We start from the raw sequence: 11,402 nt of genomic DNA, 5'->3' as shown, positions 1-11,402 counted from the left end.
TTGCAGATTTTTCTTTTTTCTTTCTTTGATTTTAAGCTGAATACAAAGAATTTTGATAATTTTTCACTGAAATTTTAGTAGTGTATACATTTTTATCAATTATTTCTGGTGACAGGATTCCTGTTGAGCAAGTAATTTGGGCTAATATTAGTAATTTTTATGTCTGTTTTTCTTAAAAAATACTCAGAATTTTAGTCAAATATAGTGATTTGTATAAAACTTGCCAGCAAAATAAATAAATAAAAGTCTAGCCCATATGCTGCAAATAAAGATGTTGGCTGCATTTTGCCTTCAGGATGCGTGAGCAATTTGGCTACAGCAGACTTTCTGGCCATCACAAACTGATGTTTATGGGAAGTGTAGAAGTACTCCTTTCTCTATCAGGGCCAAGGCAGGAGCTGTGTCATGCTCTGGCCAGAGTCTCCAAGCTGAAGTTATCAGAGTCGGAGCTGCTGAGCAAGCCAACAAGACAGCATTGTTTTATATCATGATTGTGACCACCCCCAGTACCGCCCCCTTGCCGTTTTGAGTTCTTGCCTAGCTTCCCACAGTGGCAAGAAAGTCAAAGTGAAACACACCGTGTATCTACAGTATCTACAGATGGAGGACACTGATGAAGATTTGGGAAAATGTGTGTGTGTGTGTGTGTGTGTGTGTGTGTGTGTGTGTGTGTGTTTTATAGGCAGCAGCTAAGGTGCCCTGAAAGTGTAGTGCAGAGGGGAGCAAACACAAAGGGACAACGGAAAGAAAAAGGAGACGTGATCACAGAAATGTCCGGAACCAGTTGTTTCTGACGGCATGCAGGAAACATGGACATAATAAATGGCTGAGAACTTGTCCTCACTCCTGGTTATCAACCACCTTTTCTGTGGAAATAGGATCCCACATATGTTTGCAGAACATATGGAATTGGGAAGAACTGTGGTGGGAATATAGAGGAGGGGCTGACCTTGACCGTTACATCTTTGTACAGATTCTCAGGGAATTCACTGTTCTCGCATTGAGCATGAGAAGGCCTTTAAGGCAGAGAATAAACACATATGGGTGGACATTATGATCCACCTTTGAGCCTTCACCTCAGGCTGTCAGCGCTTTGGTCTGCATTCTCAAAGGCTGTTGTTTTGACTCAATATGCCACCTCAAATCTGTCTCAGATTCAATAACATGAAAAATAACTATAAGAAAACCTATCCAGTCACATCTTTGTCAGCAGGTCCCACTGTGAATGGACTCAGACCAGCAGTAGGCTTTTACCAAGCAGTTGGTTGTATTGGCTTAAACAGAGGCTAGGGTTGGAAATAAGAAAGGGTTGTTAAAAGTGAGTACTTCTTAGCCAGCGGAAACAGGAGGGCTGTGACTGAAGACAAACTGGGCCACATAGAGAGAGTTCCTATTTTTAAAGTAATTTTTATTAATAAACACAATTTTGGCTTGTATATTTTCTTTCATTCATCTTTCTTTTTCTCTTTCAAAGTGGAAATATCTTCATACACTGTCACTAATATCAAGCCGCTATTGCAATTTTAAGCCAGAATGTTTAGAAAGTATGGGACAGAATTCGGGTACTAGATTAAAGAATGAAAATGAACACCTTGGGTCTAAAAGGACAGGAAAGGACTCTGGCGATCTCAGACAGCAGACTCAGCTATCTTGTCCTGCTCTTTTAGCCCACTCTGGGAAACTGGATTTCACACTGGAACACAAGCCCTTAAGCACGAAGCATCGGCTAGGCTGTGGACTGGAGCCGCCTGGACTGTATGTATTAGTCAGCTTCGGGCAATTAGAGATGCTCGGGAAAGTTCTGTTATGTTCCAACAGTAAGCTGGAATTGTTGATAATAAGAAATATCTTCTTGAGGAAAGGAAGTAAAGGATTCTATTCTTCATGAGCATCCAAATTTCATAATATGTATTTGTATAAGTACATTTATGCAGGTGTATACAACAAATTAAGAATACACTAATACATTTTTATTATACCTCTCTTTCTAATATATATATATATATATATAATATAACGTATATTATATATATATAAATATATATTATGCTTTTAGACTTACTAAGGAAGGTAATGCTCAAATTCCAGAACTCAAGCTTAGCGGGATACTATCTCCTATGTAGGGACTCCTGTGCGCACCACTATGTCTGGCTGCTGCTACTGCTGCTGCTCATTGTCCTCCTCTTCCTGTTCTTTCTCCTCATCCACCCCGCCCTTTGGTGCAGGGTCTTACTAGATTTTCCAGGCTAATCTGAAGTTCACTATGTCATCACAGCTGTGCTTAAACTCTGAACCTGTCCGTCTCAACCTCCCAAGTGCTAGAAGAAAGGCATGTGCCACCAACCCCCTTTCTCTTTTCTCTTATGTGTTTTCTTTTATTTCCTTTTTTAAAATTTTTTTTATGTTACTTTGAGGAGGACATTGCAATTGCAAAATAGCTAATATACTTTCAAATCTTCATGGACCTAGTGATTAAATTCTTTGAGTCAAGCCAAGGGGCGTTTGAACGTTGACTTTTAAATTTTAGGAATTTAGAGGATTAAGTAGAGAATAATATTATATTCCTGTAGCATTGCCAAGAGACTGCAGGAAGAAAATCACTAAAATGCTCCATTTTAAAATTTATCCATAAATGTAAAAATTTTAAATCCTTTTTCCCACTAGTATTAAATTTTGCTCTAGTTACTTTTGACAGACTATTATTAGCTATTTTGATGAGAAATATATCTAATTAAAAAGTCATTTCTTTTTCTTTTTGGTACTGGGGTTGGAACCCAGGGCCCCATGCAGGTGAGTGCTCTATCACAGAGGTACATTCCCAACCATAAAGCATTATTTTTTAACTTACCAGAAAACAAAGATGGTTTGTGACCTCCCTCATCAGATCAACAATTTGTCATTTCCACTACAAAAACTAAACATGAATCAAACGTAATTATAAATTTGGCTTTATACAATTCATCTATTTCTTAGGAAAATGGTTCTTTGGGAAAGTAATGTAATTTATTTATGTTCTATAGTTCTCCGATGAGAGCACTGGGTGATGTTTTTCAGCCTGATAGTTGACCTTTTGGCAGTAACCCCAAGTATATCTTCACCTTTGTATGGGTGATGTAGCCAAAAGCTGCAGGAAGTTCCACGAGGCTGAGAGTTGTGCTCTCCTCAGACTAATGTGAACGGCATGGAAGAGGAAGAGTTCACCTAGAATCATCTGAGGGACACGAGGCTGAGAGTTGTGCTCTCCTCAGAATAATGTGAACGGCATGGAAGAGGAAGAGTTCACCTAGAATCATCTGAGGGACACAAGGCTGAGAGTTGTGCTCTCCTCAGACTAAGGTGAACGGCATGGAAGAGGAAGAGTTCACCTAGAATCATCTGAAGGAGTAAACAGCAAAACAGTGACTAAGTCCAATAAATGCTGTGCTTTGCTTTCCATTGGAGGTAATTTCAGTGCTGTCTGATTTTGGTTAGGAAGATCAAGTGGCTTTTTGCGACCTTCTGCCTCATGTGTAAGTCATATCTCATTGCAAACAATGGGGCTTTCTCCTTAGCTAAGGGACGTGTGTAACATGGCCAGAATTTCCAACTGGCAAATATAATCCCCAGCGTGGTTCCTAATGATTCTCAGGGCCTTATTAGCTCACTGACTTTCCTGCTCTTGAAAATCCCTTCATGTCATCAATATGGTTCCTGTTTATTTAGATAATCTTAAGCATTGATAGAAGCAACTGGTTGGTATCTTTCTAGTGGGATACTGGGGTGCCAGACTGAAAGTCAGCTGATGTTCTTGAGATCAGGGTCCACCACTTACCAGTGATCTGTGCGGAACTGGACAAAGAACAGGCTTCTCTTGTCCCTTACTGGTAATTCTGAAGGCTGTTGAGAAGGAACTGTGAAATAGTCTACAATTCCTAAGCCATATCCCCCCCCATCTTTCTAATTTCAAGAGAAAATAAATTGTTACGTTTTCATGGCCAGCTTGAGAGTAAGAATATTAACAAGAGAAAACAGGAACAGACACTGGGCACATAGTCACCATCAGATCTAATCTTATCATGAGAGTGCTTGATCACATCTTGTTTCAGAGCAGCTGATTGTGTCGGACTGAGGGACTTTGTAGTGAAATGTTTAGAGAATAATTAAGTCAGTTTCAGGGACCCACTCGGTATATGTATGGACCTACGTATATAACGCATTTCTTCCTTTCTTTTCTTTTGTCTTCTGCAGTGGTGGGGAATAAAGAGGGTATCGTGCATGCCAGGCAGGCACTTTACCACTGATCTCCATCCCAACACTCAATGCAGGTTTATTTCTATGCTCTTATCTTTGAGATAAAAACATCTTGTGGCAATTTATGCTGGTTAAGAAAGCCAGCAGAAAGAGCTTCGCTATTTGAGGGATCACGCTATTTTGAGACCATTCAAATAGTCTCTTTCATTGGCACATTTGTTCCTCGTCACTGAGCTAGCTAGTGGTAAAACTCTTGGAAGCACAACCTTCGGGGAGGTTTCCATTCAGGCAGGCTTTCTTACACTTGGGTGGCATTTTCCAAGGGATACAAAAGAGGTATTTGAAGTCATAAGACTGTTAGTTTTACTGTTGATTAATAATATAAAACAGCATTTAAAAAATACTGAAACAGATATATCATGGAATAAGTTGCAGCATGGACATGAACTTTAATGTAGAACATAAAAGACCTCAGAAGAACTCTGCACTTGATAGGTAGATCCCGGTCTTTCCAGACAGACACGGTCTCCTCTGAGTTAGGCGCCCTTTGCTGAAGTGTAGAAGGGCTTCACAGGTTTATTCTGGGAGATTCCTTTGTGTGAAATAGCAAAGTCAAAGATCTCCCGGAGGGAACTTTTCTTTTGTTTCTCCTAGCTGAAGACTTCTGGTTCAGAGGAATAAGGAGAACTCAAGGGATGAGACTTCCAAGGGATGATTTTTTTAAAAAAAAATTCATTAAGACTTAAAACCAAAACAGACAGAGATCTTCCTATGAACCCTTTAGGATGACAGGGAAAGACTCTGTAGGAAAACAGCAGAGACATTTAGACCGGGTAAGGGTCCTGATCTTAAGCAGATGGAACAGGGTTCTCAGTAGAAACCCTGACAGACACATGGAGAGTCGGACACTGGTCATATGGCAGGGCAATGAGTTCACTTATGAAGCCAGATGAAGAAAAAAAACAAACAGATTCATCGATAGGAGCCATTAGAAAAGAACTGCTTCATGAGGCTGTGTGAAGAAGACGATCTTTGTAGCTTGTTTGCTGTTCACCTAACAATAGATATAACTGCTTGACTTTGAAAAACTATATATAGAAAATTCAAATACTCTAGATTTACAAAAAACTGATCCACATGTAGTCCTTAGACACGAAAAGAAGTGTGCATAATAAAAATATCATTGAATAATGATTATACACTCTTAAAGGTTATGTTTTGAAACAAACATGAAAACCATTAAGAAATTCTAAACACAGTCGGATCAAAGAAATGTTTTAAATTAGTTTTGACATCAGGACTGCCTGGATGTTAACAAAAACCAAAACTCGTTTTCTTATCTGAGATTTAATGACCAGAAGCTATTAATTTAGAAATATTAAAGACTTATAATAGATTTTAAATATTTGGGCTATTTTTTTCCTGAATGGTTTTCGTTTTAAAAAGAACATAATTTAGAGTTTTTTCTTAAACAATAAGCTTTGTCTTTAGTTTGTCCTGCTAGCCTCCCCAATTCCCTGACCCGTATGCACGCATAAGCACACATGAGCACACATGCACAGAATGCATTTTGCTGAGGCAAGATCTGCACTTTGCCAGGAAATAAGAAATCATTGATTTGAAATCTTAAGGGGACCTAGAAATAATTTGGTTTTTGTTTTTATTTGGGTACAGGTGATATCAGCAGAGATTGTAGTTATTCTGGACACTGCATGGCTGGCAGTTGCTCCTCAGGAACTAGAATCTTTTGATTTCCACAAAGCAAGGTGAGTGTCCAGTGCCTTTGCATCCAATGTGCTCCATAGGAAAACGCCAGAAATGACTTTTAGCAAAGAAAGTCCTGACCTTTTCTAGGGAGTTCTGGGGCAGGAAACCTGAGAGAGCCTGTCTAATTGTAGCAATTACTGAGAGTGCTCTAGCAAGCCTGCAAGAACAACATCCTTCTGTGACTGGTAGTGTCAGCCTAGACCTGTATCCTATACTGATGAGTATTTAGTGGTCCATTTCCAGACCTGGGCTCCTACATGATGACTCGTTTTGGGGCCAGCTCTGTCGATTAAGGGAGCTCTACCTTTAGTTTGTCAAGAGTCATTTTATGGAATTTCCATTTTCACAAATCTTAACTTGTATGTTGGACACTAGAGGAAAACACAGCCATGTTTGCAGTGCCAAAAGAATTTTTTAAAAGAAATTTGTTTTAAAGATGATTAAATTCCAAATGTATAATATCAATTTGAATTTTTAAAAAATTTTATGATAGAATCTTCTATACATTTTGAAGTTTATAAAAACTGAATTTCTGTAATAGTCTGTGACGTGGTATTTAGTTTATAGCTAAATTGTTCAAGCTTAAATTCCAAATACTTAATATCTGGTCATTAAATCTTACTACTTTTCATGGTTTATACTTAACAGCACAGATGCAACAACTAAGCAAAAGCAAAACGGAAAAAAATGCCCTCTGAATTTTATTCCAAATAAATTAAAATACATATAAACATATCCTCTGAATTATCTCCCAAATAAATAAAAATACTGTATTCCTTTAAACAAACATAAGAGCTTTATAATCCAAAGCAAGATGCACAAAGTGTGTTAAGAAGAGGTTGCAGATTTGCAACAGGAAGTCTGGACAGCTCCTCCAGGAGGTGGCTGGGAAGGAAGTACCTGCCTCTCAGGAACTCGCGTCCCTACGCTCTTGACACTTTTGCATCCAGGCCTATTTACATAGTTATGCATTTTGCAAGCTCAAAGCACCTTACGCCCCATAAGCATGGACACATGCAATGGCATTTCATCCTTTCATGTGCAAATCCTAAAATTCATGGTTATGTAAAAGTTAGAGCCGGAAAATCTGCCTACAGCTCGAAATGAAAGGATCAAAAATGTCGGACATCGCAGAGCGCTGGTTCCTAAGAGGGCTCTTTATTGGCTCGCTGTACTGGACTCGGTCCTGTTTGTTACAAAATGCAGTCTTGACTCTTTATTTAAACAGTACTTAAACTAAGCTGTTCATGCCATGCAAAAATAACACTTTATGCACTTTTTTTTTAGGCAAGGGGTTTCCCATATTCTAGTTCATGGCATTACTAATCGCATTAGAAACAAGTTTTTTTTTTATTGCTTTTATAACTAGTCACATGCTGGTCTCACGAGTGGGACAGTAACCCGTGTCTCCTGGGTTGGAATGAATTTCTGGGGCAAACAAGTGGTTCTCCATCTTGTACCCTTCTTGACTACTGTCCTTTTTGACTTCACCCACAGCCTGGTAATTGTCTTGCCTACAGTTGTGGTCTGTGTTCAGAGGGGAGGAGGAGCCCACACAGCCCTCTTCTCTTAATGGGTCTCTGGCATCACCAGGCTCATTTGCTAAGCAGTTGGGACTGGAATCTGTTTGCTTGTCTGGTCTTGACCTTTGGAGGTCCAAGAAGTCTTCGTCTTCTCCAGTGTCTATCTCAGTGAAGCTTCTCCTTTCTCTAGGAGAGAAAGTAAACAGTTTTTGCTTGGGAAACCGAGGGGATAGCCCTTTGGAAGGTCCCTGACAGTGTGCGGAAGCATCAGCACCCAGCAAGGGTCTCTCTCCCTGGGGCAGGGATTCTTCTAGAAGGATAGTACTGATGTGCTGAGGGGTTGTGAGTGGAAAGTCAGCTGTGGTTACTGGCAGTGGCCTGGCTGTGCTGGGTGGGGTCTGGGGTGCACTGCCTCTGTTTTCCTGAAAGTTCACTTTGAGGGATCTGGACTTGAGGGGGTTGCTCCCTTTCAGCGAGCTCTTGGGGCTGTCGGTGGCACTGTCAGATTGCAAAGGACCATGTGATGTCCCAGCATCGAGATTCATAGTTATGTCAATCGGGGCATAATCCAGTGTGGCCTCCCTGGCAGCGTGCCCCTTATCTCTGCTTAGTGTTAGAAATGGAAGCCCCCTGACTCTTTGGTGCTCCTCTGTCCCTGGGAGGTCAGTGGGGAACTTCATCTGCAAGTGAGAGGCGGAGGGGGGTGGCAGGGGCGACCTCTCGGTCTCAGTGAAGTCGGTGGCACAGCTGGTGAAGCTGTCGATACTGGAGGTGCTCTTCATGTCCACGATGACCTCGGTCTGTGCCACAGCCAGCTGCTCCTGTGGGCAGACCACCTCTTCCATTTCTATCTCCTCCTCGTATGCAGATGGCCTCTCGGGCTGTTCTTGGCAGTCCGGGTTTGGGTGGGAATGAGGCTGTGTCTTGGTGATTTCATTGTATAGCATCTCCAGCTTCTGGGCACTCAGATGCTGTGGGCTGGAGGAAGAAGTGTTGTTCAGCTGTTCGTGGGAGTCTTTTTGGCTAACCTCCTGGTACTTATTCTCATAGGACTTATTGGAGCTTGTTTCCGACAGAGCCTTCCTGGCCCACTTCCACCGGCTGGGAGACAGGTGATTATCATCCACGGAGTCCTTGGTATTGGCCGACTCTCCAGCCTTCTCCACCGCCACGTCTATCAGTTCCATACTTCGAGCAAAGGCATCCTTTAAGTTCATGGAAACAATGCTGCCATTCCTTTTGGCTCTTTCAAGAGCCTCTCTCCTTTTAATAGCCTTCTCCTGGCGTTTTTGCTCCTTGTAGAACTCAGAGAAATTATTTACAATGATAGGTATAGGAAGGGCAATAACGAGGACTCCTGCAATACAGCAGAGGCCACCCACAATTTTCCCTAACAGTGTTTTAGGGTAAATGTCACCATAGCCCACAGTGGTCATGGTGATGGTGGCCCACCAAAATGATGCAGGGATACTGGTGAATTTGGTAGCATCTTCATCTTTCTCAGCAAAAAACACCAAGCTGGAAAATATCATTATCCCCATAGCTAGAAATAATATTAATAAGCCCAGCTCATTGTAACTCCGTCTGAGGGTGAAGCCCAGAGACTGCAGTCCAGTCGAGTGTCTGGCGAGTTTCAGGATCCGGAGGATGCGCATGATTCGGAAGATCTGGACCACACGTCTCACGTTCTGGAACTGCAGCACACTTTTGTTGGACTCGGTGAGAAAGATGGTGACATAATACGGTAAGATGGCCAGCAGGTCAATGACATTCAGTGGGCCTTTGAAGAATTTCCATTTGTTTGGTGAGGACAGGAATCGTAAAAGGTACTCCATGGTAAACCAAGCAATGCACACAGCCTCGACGTGTGCCAGCTTGCGGTTGTCACTGGGCTGTCCAAACTCGTCGTTTTCCTGCAGCTCCGGGAGTGTGTTGAGAGACAGAGCGATGGTGGAGAGCACGATGAACAGGATCGACACGATGGCCAGGATCTGGAAAGGAGAAGGAGGCCACATTAGCAAATCCTCTTTGTTTCCCTGGCAACCACACATGCAATGGTGGTTCTCGAAATGATAGAGAATGATCTTACTATTCCAGAAAGGCTTTATGAAGGTCACTTTACAGCCCAGAGTTCTCTAGGAATACAAATTCTTTGAGTTAATGTTGCCCAACAGCCTCAGGCACATTTAGATTTTAGCAATATGACAAAACCTGAGTTCTCCCTACTTGCCGCTGTCTGAGGTACATTTGTGTGGGCTACCAACATTTGGATGAAGACTCCATCTAGTTGGCACACCTTCTTGGAGGTAACAACCTTTTTTCTCTTAGTGAGCTGAACTTTGCTTTTTTAACCACCCGGTTTGTATTCACTTCAGTGAATTCTCTTACATGCTACATAAGCTTGATAGAGAATCTCAAAGCTTTATCCTGCAGGTAGGCACACTAATGCAGACCCCAAATGGGAAGAGGAGAGGCCAGGCAGTACTCCTTGTAAGAACAAATACTTCTCATGTGGTCAGCATTGACTTGAGAAGCAATTCAGGAAAGCCTTTGTCTGGAATGTAGATTTTTGGCCAATATCACTTGGGGGAAGTAGATCATGAACTAACTTCCTTCAGGAAGATAGTTTCATGAAGACGCTGAAGAAGCGTCAGATGTTATTACAGGAAAGACAGATGACCCAGTCTGATTAAAGGGCAGCAGAAAGGCAAGAAAGAGGACAGCATCAGGAAGAAGTGAGAAGAGGATGCAGTGACTAAGTTTTGGAGTCCGCAGTCCAAGCTCTGACATTGGCTATGCCAATTACTCTGGGACCTTGGCCAGATTGTTTAACCTTCCTGGGTCTTGGCTTACCAATATGTAGAATGCTTGCAGCAGTCATAGCTACTTCATGGTTTCCGTAACAATTGCATAGTATGTAGACATTGCTAAGAAGATGAAAGAGATCCAGGATTTCAGTATAGAGACACAAAGGTCAGGAAAGGGAATGTGGGAAATCTGAATCATACAAAATATAGAAAATGCAAAGGGGGAATTTCCTGGTTCTAATTCAGGATTCTGGATTTATAGTGATATATAGAGAAGATTGAAGTTAGAGAGCAATGTAGGGTGTCGCTCTTTGCTTAGAAGACTCTGTGCATTTGGAGCACACAGCTCTTGGAGCAGGAAATTCTCTTTGCCTAGTTTGGGCAGACTTGGTTTGGTCTGACCTTCGTTTATGACTTTGCATGAATAAAAGTCCAGCATGAAGAAGTAATCCCCTGATGTCCTCTAAACTTGGCAGCTGTTATTAGTAACAATTTTTTACCTAGGTGTGAGAAAAATAACCAGATAGGGACTGTTTTACATAGAGGCCCAGCATCTAATTGACATTTCAAAGCGCCATGATTAAAGGTCTTGAGGCCATAGCTTATTAGATTGTGAAAACTTAGTTTGTGTTAGGTCTTCTGAGTTCTTTCTCCCCTCTCTCTTTGTACACATGTATACGTGTGTGTGTGTGTGTGTGTGTGTATGTGTGTGTGTGTGTGGAGGTGTTCATTTGCTAAAGTGTGTGTAGTTGTCAGAGGACAACCTTAGGTGTCCATCCTCACCTTCTGCCTTTCTTGAGATGTGTCTCTTTGTTGTTTTTCTGCTGTGTGCACTAGACCATGTGGCTGAGAGATTCTAGGAGCCACTGGTCTCTGCTGCCCATTTCCCTGTAGGAGTGCTGGGATGGCAGATGCTTGGGTTGCACACCCAGCTTCACGTGGCTTCTGTGAACTTCTGAGAACTCGGTCCTCATGCTGGCATGCCAAACGCTCCTCCCCACTGAGCCATCTCCCTAGCCCGCGTCTTCTTTCCTTATGTATGCCAAGTCCCCTACTTCGAGTTATTCTCTGTTCT

The 11,402-nt window shown here is 41.9% G+C and overlaps 1 protein-coding gene across 2 annotated transcripts in view; it reads right to left on the bottom strand.

The window, feature by feature from the left end:
• Positions 1-2,086: 2,086 nt before the first annotated feature.
• The window catches only part of Kcnb2 (potassium voltage-gated channel subfamily B member 2), a 420,901-nt gene continuing 411,585 nt past the window's right edge, over positions 2,087-11,402 (bottom strand). The window contains exons 3-4 of one of the 2 annotated variants that reach the window (XR_012910571.1): positions 3,366-9,511; positions 2,087-3,201 (exon numbers count right to left, since the gene is read on the bottom strand). Coding sequence is in view for 1 of the 2 variants with exons in the window: in XM_075971414.1 (XP_075827529.1) it covers positions 7,367-9,511 (2,145 nt within the window). In the remaining variant the exon portion in view is untranslated. Of the gene's footprint in view, positions 9,512-11,402 lie in introns of both variants that reach the window. The other variant, XM_075971414.1, reaches the window with a different exon arrangement.

The sequence above is a fragment of the Microtus pennsylvanicus genome, chromosome 5 (genome assembly GCF_037038515.1).
Source record: "Microtus pennsylvanicus isolate mMicPen1 chromosome 5, mMicPen1.hap1, whole genome shotgun sequence".
NCBI classification, from domain to species: Eukaryota; Metazoa; Chordata; class Mammalia; order Rodentia; family Cricetidae; genus Microtus; species Microtus pennsylvanicus.
Note: the sequence above shows the minus strand (reverse complement) of the source record. Positions and strands in the feature narration are given on the sequence as shown.